Source organism: Orcinus orca, chromosome 16 (genome assembly GCF_937001465.1).
Source record: "Orcinus orca chromosome 16, mOrcOrc1.1, whole genome shotgun sequence".
Classification (NCBI taxonomy): Eukaryota; Metazoa; Chordata; class Mammalia; order Artiodactyla; family Delphinidae; genus Orcinus; species Orcinus orca.
In genome coordinates this window covers 50,021,504-50,038,631 of record NC_064574.1, presented here as the reverse complement: position 1 = coordinate 50,038,631, position 17,128 = coordinate 50,021,504, and the positions used below count along the sequence as shown (strand labels likewise).

Genomic DNA, 17,128 nt, shown 5'->3' with positions numbered 1-17,128 from the left:
GCTCCTCTACGAATGAGTGCCCCTCCCCGCCCAGCGCCCAGCCGCGTGGGCTGAGCATGCTCCCCAGGGACACCTCAGTCACTCGGAGGCCCCCCAGTTTCCCCCCCTCCTGACAGCCCCCCAACCTTCCCACAGACTGACACAGGTGAGGGAAGCCGACTGCCAGGCCTTCGTCCGCCGCACAGCCCAGGGCAACACAGGGCTGCTGACCAACCTGCCCGACCAGAAGGCCACCCTGCGGCACAGGGCCCTGGCCTGCCTGGCAGGCACCGTGGGCCGGCCAGGCCAGGCCAGGCCAGGTGACGGGCAGTGGGACCAGGCTCATGCTGACCTGCTGTCCTGCAGGGAGGGCCCCGCCCGAGCCTCAGCACCTCCGACCTGCTGCTCCTCGGGGTCCTGGTGTGTGACACAGATGCATCCAGCATCATGGCTGCAGACCCCCATGTGCTGCAGAACCTGTGGCGCTTTCCCCAGCTGATGGCCGCCCTCAACAGGCTGCTGGCCAGCGGCAGGACCAGGCTCGGGTGAGTGGGGGCCCATGCCATCTGCCCAGGCTTCCCCTCCTCCACCTGATAGAGGAGGCAGCCTGGAGATCAATGTCCACAGCCCCACTGACCTCTAACCTCTGACCCAGCTCCCACCCCACTCTGACCCTGCAGCCTATGGGGTATGGGTTTGAGGTGCCCAGAGGCCTGGGGTGGGAGAGTCTCTTCTGGGCAGGCCCTGGGAATGGCACTCAGGGAGGGTAGGCGGTCTGAGGGGTCTGGGTGCTGTTCAGGGCCCGACACAGAGCCCCCTTCGCACACCAGGCCCTCTGGCTCCTGGAACCTGGAGGGGCTGCAGGCTCTGGGACCCCTAGCCACCTACATCAGCCCCAGCCTGTGGATGCAGCTGCAGGAGGTAGGGCAGCACCCCGGGGCGGGTGGGGATCCAGCCAACCTTCCACCAGCCTGCCCAGGCCTGATGGTCAGCCGGCAGCCACTCTGATGCCCAACTGCTGTCCCCAGTCGCTCCCCGTCACAGAGTTTCTGTCTGTGGGGAGGAAGGAGGGAACAGGTAGCCCTGGTGGCCCTCCCCAGGGTGTGGACTCTCCAGGCCCGCCCGCCAGGCCGTGGGCCTAGACTTCTTTGGCAGCATAGTGGCCATAGTGGCCACGGGCAGGGCAGCTCAGCCAGTGTGATGCCAGGCGCTTTGGCACTGGCTTCCTCGAGGCCAAGGCCAAGTTGGTACCCTCACGGCCCAGGCGGGACACAGGTCAGTGTGGCCACCATGGCCTGGGGATTTCACATCTCCCCCTGCTCGGGCTCCTCATCCCGGAGTGGGGGCACCAGAGGCATGGCACCCTCTGCCTGGACCTCCTGAGCTTGGCCCAGGGTCTCTGTCCAGGTTGAGGGGAGTGGTCAGAGTCTGGTGGGGCTGGACTGGGAGTTGAGACCAAGGTCAGGGTTGAGTCAGTCTGGTCCAGGCCAAGTTTTTGGCTAGGAGTCAAGCTTGGGAAGGGTCAAGGTCAGGAGTGAGGTGGGGCCCAAAGTCAGCAGCAGTGCTGACCAGCTGGGTCCTCAACACCCGTACTCCACCTTGCCACAGGGAGACCCTGCATCCATGGCAACATCACTGCAGCCACGCTGCACAATGACCTCTTCCTGGTACGCTACGACTGCGTGCAGCTCGAGTCCTGCCTGGGCAGCCGTGTGCTCAGGGCCAACCTGGACCCCCTGCTGCAGCACCCACTGCCCACCCAGTGCCAGAAAGTCGTCAAGGCCAAGCTGGCTTAGGTGCGCCAGCGACCGGCAGTGGGAGGCAGGTGGTGGGCCGGCCGTGTGGCCTGACCACCACCTGCCTCCCACTGCAGGTCTACCCAGGCAGCGTCCCCGAGGAGCAGCTGCAGCTCATCCCCTCGCTGGCCTACCTCTACTCCCATGTGGAGACTGGCCAGTGGCACATCACGTCCAAGGACACGGTCGTGGCCCTGCTGGCCCCAGACGGGGCCCTGGAGAACCAGACAGAGGTGAGGGTGGGGGTGGGGGTGGGCAGGGGACCCCGCTGACCCTGGCCTTGCAGACCCGAACCCTGCCCACAGGTCATCCTGCAGAAGTTCCTGGACCACAACGGCACCATCACCAGTGCCCTGCTTGTGGCCAACGGGGGCTCCCGCCTCTGTTGGATGAGCCCCCGCCAGATCCAGGCCATCCGGCCCTTGGAGTTTCGGTGAGCCCACCCAGCAACCCACCCCCACACCTCAGAGCCACCTCCACTCCTCGGCCAAGGAAGGATTCTATGGGGGCCCAGGCCAGGCCATCGTAGGTAATTAGCTTCCTTCCTATGGCCTCCGTAACAAAAGATTAGAGTGGCTAAAAACAACAGAAATGTGTCCTCTCACAGTCTGGAGGCCAGAAGTCTGAAGTTAAGGTGTCAGCAGGGCTGGCCTCCCTCTGAAACCTGTAGGGGAGGCTCCTTCCTGCCTCTTCCAGCTTCGGGGCTGCATCACCCCCATCTCTGCCTCTGTCACAGCTGGCTTCCCACTGTGTCCGTGTCCAAGTTTCCTTCTTCTTATGACACCAGTCGTTAGATTCAAGGTCCACCCTAAATCAGTATGACCACATCTTAATTTGATTACAGCTACAATTAGGAAAGACCCTATTTCCAGATAAGCTCACGTTCTGAGGTTCTGAGTGGACATGAACTTGGAGGAGACACTACTGAACCTAGCACGGAGAGCAAGAGGAAAGCTGTGGTTCAGAAAGCGGGGGCGAGGCCCAGCGTCCAGAGGAGAAGGAGCCTCTGGCCTGCCCATCAGCCTCACCCCCCACCCAGGCTGGCCGGAGCCCTAGACATCTCCTCCTGCCCTCAGAGCCGCAAGAACGTGCTCTACGACAAGGCCCGAGAGGCCTTCGGCACCGCCAGAACTGTAGACGCCTACTACAGCTTCACGCCTCCCCCTACCTCGGTGAGACCTCGCCCTGCGTAGGGCACGCCTCCCGGAAGCCCCGCCCCTCGTCGCTGCCCCGCCCCTAGGCGGTGCCCCCGTGGAGGAGCTGCGGCACCTGCCCCAGGCTAACGTCTCCGTGGACATTGACACTTTCACCAGTCTGAACACCCGAGTGCTGCAGGTGGGCCGGGGGCTACCCGTCAGGGGGTGGGGCTGGCCTAGACGAGGATGCCTAGGTTACGGTCTGCAGGCCCCAACACCCACCCCAAAGTCGGAGGTGTGCAGGCAGTGTGGGCCCCAGGTCACTTCTCCAGGTGCGTTCTGCTGGGTCTCACCCCTGCGCTCCGGCCAAGCACTGACCCCGCCCACGACCCCTCGCTCCCTTCGCAGAGCCTGAGCGTGGGCAACGTGACGACGCTGCTGGGCCAGAACATGGGGGACCTGCAGAAGGCTCACAGCCACCCCACCATCAGCTCCTGGCTCTGCAGCCTCAATCGGTCAGCCCTGGGCGAGCTGGGCCTGGACACGGACCCAACCGGCCCCACCGGCCTCACCCACGTGACAACTAGGACCCCCAACACCATCCCCTGGATGCCCCATCTAGTCCCCACCTCAGACCGGCCTTGGAGCACTGACCCCAGCTCAGGTATGCCTGCACCCACCCTCCCCACTCCAGCGGGCCATCCCCGCTCTGCCCTGTGTGCCCCCCCCTCCCCCAACTGCTACTAGCTTCTTGTCTTGCGCCCAATCTCATTCAGCGTTGGCCTACTCTTTCCATCTGCCTCCTCGGGTGACATCTGGGTGACACTGGCTTCACCTCGCATTGCCTGCTGAGGGACACCTCCTCCAAAATCTGCTGAGCAGCAGAAAGTGGAGAGTGGGGAAGTTTTGAGGTCCCCATCGGGACCCAGAAGAGCAGCTGTACATGGGGGTCCTCACTGCTCTTCCCCACCCACAGGGATGGTGTGAGCCCTGAGCCCGGCGCAGGGGCCGCCCAGGCCTGGGGGAGGCAGGACAGCCTGGGGGCTCCCAGCTGGACTGAAGGGTGCTCCTTCCATGTTCCACCTACAGGCAGCCCACCTGGGGTATCTGCCACTTGCTGTGGCCCTGCCGTCAGGCCTCCTGTGGCTGCTGTATTGGAGCACCCTGGGGCCCAGCTGGAACCACTCACAGGGCACGTGCCCCATGGCCTCCAAAGACAGCGCTGCCCCAGCACCACTTGCAGGAAAACCGGGGCTGGTAGGTGGAGCTGGATGCCTGCCTAGACCAAGATGCCTGCCCCATGCCCAGGGGACCTGGCCACGTCCCACATCCCAGGGGCCTGCAGGGCCAGTCCCTGCCCACACCCAGCTCCCAGGACCTGGAGCCAGACTGAGGACCTGGGCCCAGGGTCACTGCCCCAGCCAGTGAGGGAGATGCTGCCCCTGCCCTCTGGCTTCTTCCAGATGAAGAACTGGGGTTGGGGAGGGGTTTCCGCGGACTGACTTCGCTGATTGATTTGAATAAAGGACAAGGTGGTCTTCCTGCCTGTGTCCCTTTGCTCTGGGCCTGAGGAGGGACAGAGACCCTCTTAACTAGGATCAGGACTCCAGCCTGCCATCTCCTGGGGCAGCAGTGTCACCAGAAGCCACCCTGAGTGTTGGCCTGGCCTGGGGGGAGACCCAACAATGGAAACAGCATCAGGAAGGCCCTGAGGGCCCCCCTGCCTGGAGTCCCTCCCCTTTCCAAGTGCAAAGAGGAGGGTTGAAACCCAGGGAACCCTGTCAACTGGGCCACAGCCATCAGGGCCCTCCCACCCAATTCTCAGAACACCACAGGGCACCTCTTCGAGGGGGGATGGGGCTTCTTTTATTGAGCTCTGGTGCCCTCGGGGTCAGACAGAGACCACCCAGGCCTACTCCCAGCCAGGTGGTGTCTCCATGGCAGGGCCCAGTTCCCAGAGCATAGCAGTGGGGTCAGTTCAGGATCAAGGCCAGGAGCCGACTTGGGGTCACAGTGAGCACAGGTCCAGGTCCTAGTCTGAGGAGGTGAGGGCCTCCGGAGGAGTCCTCTGCACAGAAAACAGGTGACTCAGACCCTGCCCCTCACTCTGCCCGACACCACCCGGCTGGCCACCCCAGCCCATCTCGGACGTTGAAGTCCAGGACCAGGTAGCCGTTGGGGGTGCCGCCGTGGAGCCCCAGCCCCAGACTGTCCAGGTCCTCCTGCGACTGCCAGGAGATCCAGTCCCGCAGTGGGCTGTTCCCCTACTTAGCCTTCAGGCCCACCAGGTTTGCACCCAGAAGTTTCTGCACCTCAGCAATGGTCAGCGGCTGCCAAAGCCCCCAGACAGGGCTCAGGGACTGCCTGCCTGCCTTTCCCCAGAAGGCTGCTGTCCTCTACTGTGTCCAAACCATCCCATGCTGCCCCACCCACAGACCCTTCCTTGGCCCTTCCAGACTTCGGAGGGGGCTTTGGCTGCCTCTCCTGAGACCCCGCCACACCAGAGGCCCTGCCCTTCTCCATGGCCCTACCAGCACAGCCTCTCTCTGCAGCTTCTTGAATGTGGCCACATCCATGTTTATGTTCTGCTGACTGAGAACCCACAGGTCCTCCATGGGGGCCCCACCTGCCCACGGGGAGAGGGGCCCCCAAGTGTGAGACCTTGCAGCAACCCCCAGTCTCACCCTCTGACAACAGGCTACCAGAAGCCAATTCCTTTACCAAGAGTCCCTTTTCCTAAGAAATTCCTGGGACCCTGGTTTGCCTGGTGACCACCTGACCCTCTGGGTTGGAAGATAGGCTGAGGGTGCCCAGAACTCACAGGGTCTCAGCCTACACACACTTGGAGGGATGGAGGGCACATTGACCACCAGTCACACCACCAGCAGGCTGCCCAATGAGAGGGGGAGCCTCAGGGATCACGCCCCCCGTGTCCTCCCGGGCTCACCCAGGTAGGGCTTGATCCTTGTGAAGTATTCAGACCCGCTCATGTTCTGGAAGGCGATGCGGGCCTTGGGGTAGAGGACAGCCATCTGCCATGGGCTGCATGTGTCCAGGTCCTGGGGCCTGGTCGCCCTGAGGAGGCAGCATAAGGCCGGGCAGTGAGCTCGGAGCACAGCACACCCACCACACCTGACAGACCCCAGGACTCACCAAACAACGTTGAGCTGCATGAAGCCCAGCTGCTCAGGGCTGAGGAGGCACAGGTAGGTAGCGGGGAAGGTGTCCAGGGTGTCCAGTGTGGCCTTGTCCAGCTGGCCCCCTCCCCCTACATAGCGGGCAATGAGGGCGGCCACCTGTGGGAGGAGGCCACTCAGTGGCGTGGAGCAGGGAGAGACATATCCCCTGGGGCCTGCACAACCTCACACCCTGTGCAACCCCCAGGCCTGTACCACCTCACACTCTGTGCCCCCCAGGCCTGCCCAACCTCAAACCCTGTGCCTTCCCCTCCCCACCTCCGCAGCCAGTCACCCGAGCATCCATCCCATGCCCTTTGCTGACTTTGAGCAGAGATTTCACGGTCTCCAGGGAAGTCACATTCCACTTGTGGATGTCCTCGGGGGTCACCCAAAGGAAGAAGTACCTCAGGTGCTGGATCAGGGACTCAGGGTACCCCTGTGGGTAGAACTTCCGGGTGAAGGGACTGTGACGGCCGCCGCCACTCCCCGGGCAGCTGGGAAAACTGTGCTACAGCAGGCAGGCGGGAGTCCTGAACTACCTCATCCAATTTGCGCTTGAAAATGTGCAGCTGCTGGTAGGTGAAGGGCACCAGGTTCACCTGGTCCATCTGAGCGGCCAGCAGGGCTCCGTCCACACAAGCCTCCAGCTCCCACTCCTCGTAGAAGACAAGGTTTTCGTCCAACACTTGGGCCTTCCGCCCCGGGGGGCAGGCCTTCTCTGCAGGGGCAGGCAGTGGGTTGGGGGCTGGCCATCTCCTGTCAACCTCCTCTTCCTTCTGCACCCACGCTGAGACCCTGGGCACCACATGACTCTCCAGGCCTCAGTTTACCCATCAGCAAAATGGAGCAATTTTGTTCACTCTCCTGCATTGTCATGATTGAATGAGTTGAGTGGCTAGGAAGGGCTGCAGGTGTGGACAAGTGAGACCTCACAATGCTAGCTCCCCATCCCAGTCTCCCCACGCAGCTGGGCACCGTGCTCACTCTCTGTGCACCGCTGGGCCCTCAGAAGGATGACGGTCACCTCAGGCCGCTGCCAGGACAGGTCCCATTGCAGCCATGGGGTCATGACACCCTGAGAACAGAGCAGGGCTGGGACTGAGCCGCGAGTGTCCTGGCTTCCAAGGACCCCCACCCAGGGCCAGAAAACCCTCCCCTGATTCCCCAGAGGGGCCTTACCAGTTCCGTGTCTGCAGCCTGGGCCCTGGAAAGTAGCACCCACCCTGCAGGGGAAGGGACACCAGGCTCGAAGGGATGGCAGGGGCTCCACCCAGGGTAGGAAGGAGGCAAAGCCGGCCCCTTCCAGCCCCATGCACACTCCATGGGTGTGGAAGCAGAGGGTTAGGCCCCTCACCCTATGGTGTCACGGCCCATGACACCAAACCAGGGAGCACAGGCCTCCCACATCCTCCTCCTGGGGCCCCTCTGCTCAGGGCAGGCAGAAACCTGTCCCATGGGCACCCTCAGTTTGGCCTGTGCCCCCATCACCACCCTGCCTCTGCCTCCAACCCCATAGGGCACTGTGGTGCAGCGGGGGTGCCAGACACAGTCATCTCTGGGGGCAGAGACAAGGCTAACAGCCTGCCTGGGACTCAAGGCACCTGCCGAGATTCAGGACACTTCTCTGCAATCAGGGGCACCTGCCCAGGACTCGGGACACCTGCCCGGGAAGGGGCTGGGGGGCACTGCCCACAGCCGGAGAGGATGTGTAGAGCAGGTAGAGCCTTTCCTAAGGCCCCGACCCCCTGAGGACCCTTGGCTGCCCTCTGTGCTCTCTGCACACCAGCGTTTTGCGGCAACCCGCCCTCGTGACTCACCGAGGCAGAGAAGAAGCAAGAGGCTGCCGTGGGTGGGAGTCCCGCAGGGCCCCACGCGGGGCTGAGCAGTCTGCAAGGCCACAGTCTGTGGAGGACAGCCACTCTGATGCCCTCCCTGCTTCCCCGCCCCTACCATGTCACCCTACCCATGACTGCCCCGGGCCAGTGCGGGGCCTCGGGGGGCTCCCAGGTCAAACCTTCACAGGCCTCCACAGCAGTGTCTGTGCTGCCGCTGGCCCTTCTCTCAGAACCAACCAGCAAGCCTGCCCCGCCCCCTCCGGGAAACTGGCCCCTCAGCCAGGAGTGTCAGGTCTGAGTCACCTGGCCCCCAGCTGTGAGGGCCCCAGTGGGCAGCCAGCAGCTGGCGCCTGTCTTCTCTCCCTGCAGGGCAGGGCAGTGCAGGACAGGGCAGGAGAGTTTCGTGCGAGGAGGCAGGACCGCCTCTGGCTCTGGCTGGCCTGTTTCCCCCACTCAAAACAGGGGAGCTGGGCTTCCCTGGTGGCGCAGTGGTTGAGAGTCCGCCTGCCGATGCAGGGGACACGGGTTCGTGCCCCGGTCCGGGAAGATCCCACATGCCGCAGAGCGGCTGGGCCCGTGAGCCATGGCCGCTGAGCCTGCGCGTCCAGAGCCTGTGCTCCGCGACGGGAGAGGCCACAACAGTGAGAGGCCCGCGTACCGGGAAAAAAAACAAAAAAACAAGGGAGCTGAGCAGTTCTGGGCTGGGGGTCAGGCTGAGCGACCCCTCACCCTGCAGCGTGGCCACCCTCCCCTCCCACCCACAGCCGCAGGTGCTGGGCTTTGTGCAAACCCAGGGCCCTGCGCAAACCCAGGGCCCTGCCAGCTGGACAAGGCTGGCAGGGCCCACCAGCCCACTGCTTTCCCTTCTGAGGTCGCTCCCAAAGCAGAGGCCTGGGCAGTACCAGAGGGAGTTCCCTGGTAGCCTAGCAGTTAGGACTGCAGGCTCTAACTACCGTGGCCCGGGTTCAATCCCTGGTCAGGGAACTGAGATCCCATATGCCATGTGGCATGGCCAAAAAAAAACAACAACAAAGGGTGATACCCTTTCCCACCTGCCAGCCCTTAGGGTGGGGCAGTGGGTGGGCATTCTGGGAAGACCCCCGTGTGCTCTCTGAAGTGGGGTTTGGGGCCTGTGGACAAGTGTGGGTGGCAGGTGGGTGGGGAGCCGCTCCCCACAGAATATTGTCCCCGAGTAGATAGGGGCCTGCAGGAGACCAAACTGCCTTCCACACCTGCCCCTCCCAAGAAGGCCTGGAGCCAGAGGCCACCTAGGGCTGGTGGAATGGAACCATCCCTTCCCCCAAACCTCCACCCAGGCCTGTGTCGGCCCCACCCCTGGCTCAGAAATTGGTGGGGGGGGAGGGCACAGAAATTGGCGGGGGCGGGGGGGGGGGGCACACTTATGCTTCAGCAACCCCTTTCAGCAGGGCAAAGAGCCCAGCCTGCGGGGAGTGTCCTGGGGAGCTCCCCTCCCCTACCAGGCCCCCAGAACAGAAAAGAGGCAGTTGAGTGGGGCCCCTGCCCCCGGGGTAGGTAAGGCCAAGCAGGAGCTATGCCTCCCCCTGCTGTCTCCCCTCAGCCCCCACTCCAGCCCCGTGTAACCAGGGACCCCTTGCACCCCAGGTAGGGGCTCCCTCAGAACCCCTGCAGCCCACCGTGGGCCCTAGAATCTGCAACCTTCACACCTCCTACCCCCAGATAGGCCAGGCTGGGGCCACAAAGGCACCTCAGCTGTCTTAGGGCTGCAGCTTCCAGAGTGGCCCAAGTGTGACCTGCCAGAGTCACGTCTGTTTCAGGCAGTCCAGGGCACGCATATTTGTGTGACAAGGAAACAGTCCCCTCACCATGCTCTGTCTCCCTATCCAAGGCTGCTCGGATGCTTCCCTTTCTGGTACCTGGGATGGTCCCATCTCCAACCCTGAGTCCTTCAAGACCAATGTCCACCTGGTCATCTGTCACTCATTAACCACCTGCACACTCCCTGAGTGCCTACGGCATGCTGGGCCCTGCAGAGATGCTGGCACATGCTGAAGCAGGTGATTCGAGCCCTGCCCAGGACCTGGGGGTGGGCCTGCCTGCTAGCATGTGGGGTCTGGGGTCTGAGTGGACCACAAGCTCATCAGAGTGGCATGTGAGGTAGAGGCAGCTGTGTCAGTGACAGAGGAATGGCCAGCTCCAACCCTGAGCCTAAGAACCATGAGCTCACAGCCTTCAGCAGGTGTGCAGCTGCAGGACACTGGCTGAAGCTCTCTCCTGCCCCACCTGTCTCACCCACCCCAGCCCAACTTCGGTCCCCAAGGTCTGGCCCTCAAGTGGTGGCAAATGAAGTCAGACCACATTCCCTGCCAGCCTCAGGCCTGTCTGGTGAGAGCGGGAAGGGGCACGGATCACAGGTTTAGGGTCTTCGATGCAGGGTCATTTAGTCTTCCCCAAGCACAGAGATGCTGTGTGGCTAGCCTGGGGTCACACAGCATGTCAGGAGCAGCTGGGGCAAGGGTAAAGCTGACCGATGGCACAGCCCTCTGAGGCCAGGGGAGCTTGTCCTCGCTGCTCCCCAAGTGCAGTGAGGACTAGGGTGGAGGAATCCATATGGTGGGCAGGGATGGGGGCTGCCCTACCTCCCCCAGCCTGCTTGTTTGGGTCCCAGTACCAGCCTCCGCCTAATCCCTGCTCCCACCCAGAGCTGCTTGGCTGGAGGTACTGAAGGAGGTGTCCCCTCCCTCACCTCCCCCAGCATGCCCTCCATCACGACCCCACCCCACACAGATGAGGCCAAGGTTCTGCGCATCTTCTGATTCGGTTTCCTCAACTGGGAAGCAGCAGGGCAAGAGGTGGGAGCCTCTGGGGTCTGTCAAGGGAAACGAACAAGGCTCGGGCCAGCAGTGCTCAGGCCATAGGAATGCGTGGGTGGAGGCCTGGGGAGGGGCTGCAGGAGGTGGGGTGGGGGGTGGGGGGGAGCCACCTCTGCCTCTCCCTCCCTGGGCAGTCATGGGAGCTCCAGGCGGGCTGACCCGTCAGGTACCAGGCATGTGTGTGGAGCCAAGGCCTCACCTCGTGGGGTCTTACTCTCCCTTCTCAGGTGGTACAACAGAGGTTCAGTGCCGAAGAGAGGCCACAATTGCAGGGCAAGGCAAGGGCGTGGTCCCCATCTCCACCCACCCACAGCTGGTGCCCTGAGGGTCTCCACCCCAGTCAGCAGGATGTGACTCCCTGACTCCCGGGGGTGAGTTCCAGGCTCAGGTTGGCGTGGTGGTGCAGTGGTCAGGTGGAGGGCTGCAGGAGCTCACCTGCCCAGGCACTGGCCGTCTCCCGGATGGGAGGTGGAGGCTACCTCTGTGCTGGCCAGACGCCAGTGTCCGCATGCGGATCCTGGCACCACAGCCTTTGTGTGCGCCCCTGGAGCCAGAGTCCCTGGTGGCTCCCTCGATCCCCCCACCCCGCCCCCCTGCCCTCCTATACTTTTGTGAATAGGAATTCCCTGTGTGGAATCTGTCTGGTCTCTGACCTCTCTCCGTGGGCTAGGTTTTCTATTATGTACAGTCGAGCCAAATGCTAATTAGTACAGAATTCAGGAAGGCTGCCAGGTACAAGAACCAACTCCCAGAAAGAGTAAGTGCCTTTAAAAAAAAAAAAGTCCTGTCCATAGATAACAACTGAAAAATTCTGGACAAAATATAAAAAAACAGTTCCCTGAGGGCTCTGGGGAGTGAAGGAAAGAAGCCAGATTTTGGACGGGAATTGATACTTGATGGAAAATGCCAGAGTGGATTTCCCTTTGTGGGTGTGGCTTTGTGGTGTGCGGTGCTCAGACACCAGCAGAAATCCCACCATCTTTCTGGCCGAAAGAGCCAAAGGAAGGAGCCCAGAATAACCAGACAGCAGAGAGCGGTGGAGAACTCTGAAAAGGAGAGAGCCAGAGGAGGGGACCCCAAATTCTGTGTACCAACTCTACCCAGGCCTCTTGCCAACCCCTGAATCATGTGTGTGCAAGGTAGACAGCTCAAATGACAAACTGGCCAAGACTGAGCTCTGCACTCTTTGGGAGTGGCAGAGGTCACAGTTCAAGTATGACCAAGTTCATTGCCTGCCCAAACAGAAGCAGCAACAGTCTTTGTAGGAATATAACAGAATGCAGTGTCTACACAACAAAACAGTCACAATGTTCATGATGAAATCAAAAACTGCTCGGCACAGGGAGAGCTGGGAGACTGACCCATTCTCCAGGGAAAAGAATCTGCTCAGGCTACGGTAAGACAGTATTAGAATTACCAGACAATAAGGTCATGGAAAAATGGGATCTCATGAATGCAGAGGTAGGAAAAAAATGAAAATATTTTTAAAAGAACCAAATAGTAAATTTTAGAAATGAAAAATACAAAATCTGGAATTTAAAAATTCACTAGATGGACTGGACACACCTGCCAGGTGTGTCCAGGATCAATCACTTCCAACTGAGGGTTAGGTGGGGCCCCCCAATTGCACAGTTAAATGAATTTTGAGATGTGGATGGAAGGTTCCTCTGTGCCCACTTGCAGGAACTGCAGTTTGAGCCCAAAAGACACAGCGGCTGCAATGTGGGTGGGAATGAACAGTTCACGTCCTGTTTTAACTTTGATGGCACAGGAGGCGTATGAAACACGTTACTTTTGTTGCTAAAATGATGGTCACGCAGTACGTGTTTTGCGTGTAAGCTCTGTTTTCCCTTGTAATTTTAGGTTGCCTTCATTAAGAAACACTATCAGAAAACTTCCCTGGTGGTACAGTGGCTAAGAATCTGCCTGCCAATGAAGGGCACACAGGTTTGATCCCTGGTCCAGGAAGGTCCCACATGCCACGGAGCAACTAAACTTGTGCACCACAACTACTGAGCCTGCGTGCCTAGAGCCCATGCTCCACAACGAGAGAAGCCACCGCAATGAGAAGCCTGTGCACCACAACGAAGAATAGCCCCCGCTCGCCGCAACTAGAGAAAGCCGTGCACAGCAACAAAGACCCAACACAGCCAAATAAATAAATAAATTTATTTTTAAAAAAGGAACACTATCAAGTCAGAAGCAAAAGCTAAATTCCAAAGCCATTTGGTGTTCAATAATTCAGGTTAAAGGAACAACGTTGAATTGTATGCTTTAAGTGGGTAAGTTGCATGGTGTGGGAATTCTTTCTCAGGAAAGCTGTTTTGTTTTGTTTTGTTTTGTTTTTTGTAGTACGTGGGCCTCTCACTGCTGCGGCCTCTCCCGCTGCGGAGCACAGGCTCCGGACGCACAGGCTCAGCGGCCATGGCTCATGGGCCCAGCCGCTCCGCAGCATGTGGAATCCTTCCAGACCGGGGCATGAACCCGCATCCCCTGCATCGGCAGGTGGACTCTCAACCACTGCGCCACCAGGGAAGCCCCAGGAAAGCTGTTTTTAAAAGACAGGCCAAAGATCTGAACAGACAGTTCATAAAAGAAGACGTGTGAATGGCCGATAAGCACATGAAAAGATGCCCAACTCACTGGGGAGATGCAGATCAAACCCCACACAAGACACACCCGCCAGAACGAGGACACTTAAAGGGTCTGACAAGGAAAGTGTGTCTTGGGCGTGGGGCAGTGGGACTCACACCTGGTGGTGGGAGCACAAGGCAGTGCAGGCATTTCTGCTGCGCATTTTTTGTTTTTGTTTGGCCACGCCATGCAGCTTGTGGGGTCTTAGTCCCCCAACCAGGGATCGAACCCAGGCCCCTGGCAATGGAAGCGCAGAGTCCTAACCACTGGATCGCCAGGAAGTCCCTTGACTAAGTTATTTATTAAAGCCATCTCCTGCCATAAGTAAACGGACAGAAGATCAGTATAATGGTCATCACTGGATACAAGAAGGTGAGCTTAAGGTCCTATACACTTTTCTGGTCCATGTGTGCAGAGTAATGGTCCAAACCAGTGCTGTGGTCCCCACTGGGTAGTGGTCCAGGTTCTCTTTATTCATCTTCATAGCCAGTTGGAAGTGAATTCACATGAGGATTATGGAATAGGGTATGGTTACCATCTCCCCAGGGAAAGGGCTTAGCCCTGATGCGGAGATGCGGGTAGGTGATGAACTCAGGTCTCTCCTCCTCTCCGTGGTGCTTCAGGAAGACGTTCAGCGTGCTCACTCCCACCCCGGGAAGCGCCACAAAGTAGGTGAGGGCCTTCCACATGCGAGCTGAACCCTCTTCACCACGGCGCCACTCGACATAGGCTGCTCCAGCTGCAGCTGGGAACGAACCTCGCAGCCCAGAAACCCAGGATCCAGCTGCTGCCGCCATTTTCCACCTGGATCCGGCATTTTCTTAAGAAGTTAGGTATACTCCTAACCATACAACTTAGCCATTCCCCTCCTAAGTAATCCCTCCAGAGAAATAAACCTGGATGTGCACACAAAGTCTCGTACGTGAATATTCATAGCAACTCTATTCACAATAGCCAAAAATGGGGAAAAACAAATTTCCATCAGTAGACCAATTGACAAACGAAATATGGTATTATTCATATGCTGACCTACTGGTCAGCAATAAGAGGGAACAGACTACTCATACTTGGGAGAAAAGGATGAACTTCAACATCATTATGCTGAGTGAAAGGGGCAGATATCAAAGGGTACATAATGTATGATTCTGTTTCTATAAAAATGTTAAATTGCAAACGAATCCCTCATGAGAGAAAGCACATCACTGGTTGCCGGGGCCAGAAAACTTCACTAAAACTCAGGATTCCTGTTCGCAGGAGTAACAGTGAGGAATCTTTTGGGGCTGATGGAAATGTTCTGTCTTGACTGAGGTGGAGATTTCACGGATGTGTGTAACCACCAAAGCTCTTTGGACTGTACCCTTTAAATGGATGCCTTTATTGTGCATAAACTGTACCACAATAAGATTGATTTAAAAATCAATAGCAAGGGCTTCCCTGGTGTCACAGTGGTTGAGAGTCTGCCTGCCGATGCAGGGGACACAGGTTCGAGCCCTGGTCCGGGAAGATCCCACATGCTGCGGAGCAGCTGGGCCCGTGAGCCATGGCTGCTGAGCCTGCGTGTCCGGAGCCTGTGCTCCGCAACGGAAGAGGCCACAACAGTGAGAGGCCCGCGTACCACAAAAAAACAAAAACAAAGAATCCGCCTGCCAATGTAGGGGACACGGGTTCGAGCCCTGGTCCAGGAAGATCCCACATGCCGCGGAGCAACTAAGCCTGTGTGCCACAACTACTGAGCCCGCGTGCCACAACTAGAAGCCACCGCTGTGAGAAGCCCGCACACCGTGCAGCAACGAAGACCCAATGCAACCAAAAATAAATAAGTAAAAAAAAAAAAATCAATAGCAGGGACTTCCCTGGTGGCGCAGTGGTTAAGAATCTGCCTGCCAATTCAGGAGACACGGGTTTGAGCCCTGGTCCAGGAAGATCCCACATGCCGCAGAGCAACTAAGCCCGTGCGCCACAACTGCTGAGCCTGCGCTCTAGAGCCCGAGAGCCACAACTACTGAAGCCCGCGCACCTAGAGCCTGTGCTCTGCAACAAGAGAAGCCACCCCAATGAGAAACCCGCACACCGCAACGAAGAGTAGCCCCCGCTCGCCACAACTAGAGAAAGCCCGCAGGCAGCAGTGAAAACCCAAAGCAGCCATAAATAAATAAAATTATTAAATAAATAAATAAAGTGTGCGATTCAATGGTTTTTAACATATTACATTATTAATTTTAAAACTGTGTTAAAATATATATAACAAAATTGGGCATTGTAACCATTTTTAAGTGTACAATTCGGTGGCGAGAGTTACATTCACAATGTTGTGCAATCATCGCCACTATCTATTTCCAAACCTTTTTCATCATCTCAAACTGAAGCCCCTTCCCAAGGCCTTGGTAACTCTAATCTACTTCCTGTATCTATGGACCTGCCTGTTCTGCACATTTCACATAAGTGGAATCACACAGTAGTGGCATCTGTGTCTGGCTCTCTCACTAGACACAGTGTTTTCAGGGTTCGTCTACATTACAGTGTGTCAGTGCTTCATCCTTCTATAGCTGAATGACAGTCCACGATGTGGATGGACCACATTCCTTTATCCGCATCTGCCGATGGTCACTTGGGCAGTTTCCATCTTTTGACTAGCCCCCACCTTTGCTCCACTGGTTCTGGGGGAGAGAGATGGAAACTGCCCTGCATATCTACATGCAAACTGTCCCCCTCCAGCATTAAAAGAGCCCTCCTTTGTCCCCCAGCCTCAGCCAGAGCCCCCTATGCTATAAACCCTCTCCATCGCCCCAGCCTAACTGACCCTCATCCTGGCCCCATCCCAACAGCACTTATTATCCTCACACATTTTTTGTAAACGTTCTCTGGGGCACTGCAGTGAAACTAAGTTTATTTTGTATTTGTCTGGTTCTAATAATGAGTGAGAATGTTGAGATTTCAGGCATCGAACCCCAGAGTTTAGTCAGATATTGCCAGGATGGTGGGTGCTGGGGCCTGGAAGCCCACCAGGTACAGCCCCTGGTGAAAGCCCCTCTCACTGCTGAGAAGGAAGTTCCCATCCTGGGAGCCAAGAGGAGAGGCAGCAGGTGCTGGAGGAGGCAGCACCAACACCTGGGCCTCAGGCACCTGGACGTCACAGTTAACCCGCAGGTAGATGAGGTATCACCCGGTAGAGCCCACATCAGAACAAGAACCCCAGGAAGAGCACAGGCTGGAATGGGCCCCCAGCATGTGAGATCATGCCGTGCCCGCGGGTATTCTGGGGCTGATCCTGCCAAGGCACCTTCAGGACTGGGCCCACGTGGGTCCCGGGGATGTGCCAGACTCCATCACTGGCGTTTTCTGGAAAGCCCCATAAAAAGTGGTCATTACCTGTACATGACGACTCAAGAACTGAGTCCAGCCAGCAACGGTTCTGTCTCAGGTAATAAAATCTCACAGGGAACTGGAGTTTTCTCAGGCTGGTCTTTGAAATAACCGCGGACTCTCTCCGAGAACCCCAGGGCTCTGCACTGAGCCGCAGCCTCGGGAGGAACGGCTCCCCTTCCCCGTCACTCCCATTTTCTTCTCTTTTCAACAGACACTGGGCGTCTCTGCGTACCCGGCGCCCTTCTGGGCTCTTGGGCTGCGTCCGGAGCCAAGTAAAGAAAGTTGGCTGCATCTCTCCCGGGGAGGAGACGGCGGGGGCCGCACACCTGGCTGGCAGGTGAGCCCGGGACC

General features: G+C 58.6%; 2 protein-coding genes and 1 pseudogene across 3 annotated transcripts; 1 reads left to right on the top strand and 2 right to left on the bottom strand.

Moving 5' to 3' along the window:
- The first annotated feature begins 1,919 nt into the window (after positions 1–1,919).
- LOC125961452 (mesothelin-like protein) lies at positions 1,920–4,452 on the top strand. The gene is given in 6 exon segments (XM_049699395.1): positions 1,920–1,931; positions 2,081–2,208; positions 2,635–2,982; positions 2,984–3,110; positions 3,320–3,575; positions 4,001–4,452. Coding segments are annotated over 6 exon segments (1,065 nt in total). The 3' UTR covers positions 4,195–4,452.
- A 50-nt stretch (positions 4,453–4,502) lies between these two features.
- On the bottom strand, positions 4,503–17,069 carry MSLN (mesothelin). 2 transcript variants are annotated; one of them, XM_049700036.1, is made up of 8 exons: positions 16,781–17,069; positions 7,270–7,313; positions 7,075–7,165; positions 6,630–6,808; positions 6,413–6,526; positions 6,065–6,207; positions 5,859–5,986; positions 4,503–4,979 (listed from the first exon to the last, which is right to left on the bottom strand). In XM_049700036.1, exons 1-8 carry the CDS (start codon positions 17,067–17,069, stop codon positions 4,885–4,887), a joined length of 1,083 nt encoding a protein of 360 aa, XP_049555993.1. In that variant the 3' UTR covers positions 4,503–4,884. The 2 variants fall into 2 exon arrangements, with proteins under 2 accessions (XP_049555993.1, XP_049555994.1); XM_049700037.1 differs by lacking the exon at positions 4,503–4,979 and having other exon boundaries at positions 5,861–5,986; positions 6,367–6,526.
- LOC117201512 (cytochrome c oxidase subunit 6A1, mitochondrial-like) lies at positions 12,927–16,781 on the bottom strand (annotated as a pseudogene).
- Positions 17,070–17,128: the final 59 nt, after the last annotated feature.

What these genes read in the sequence shown, in the direction of transcription:
- MSLN (XM_049700036.1), bottom strand. Translation starts at nt 17,069, where the DNA reads ATGCAGCCAACTTTCTTTACTTGGCTCCGGACGCAGCCCAAGAGCCCA. An exon ending in AGGCTGCAGACACGGAACTG is followed by an intron (nt 7,166 to 7,269) that starts GTAAGGCCCCTC and finishes CTCTGTTCTCAG; the next exon opens with GGTGTCATGACCCCATGGCT. An exon ending in TCAAGCGCAAATTGGATGAG is followed by an intron (nt 6,527 to 6,629) that starts GTAGTTCAGGAC and finishes TTCTACCCACAG; the next exon opens with GGGTACCCTGAGTCCCTGAT.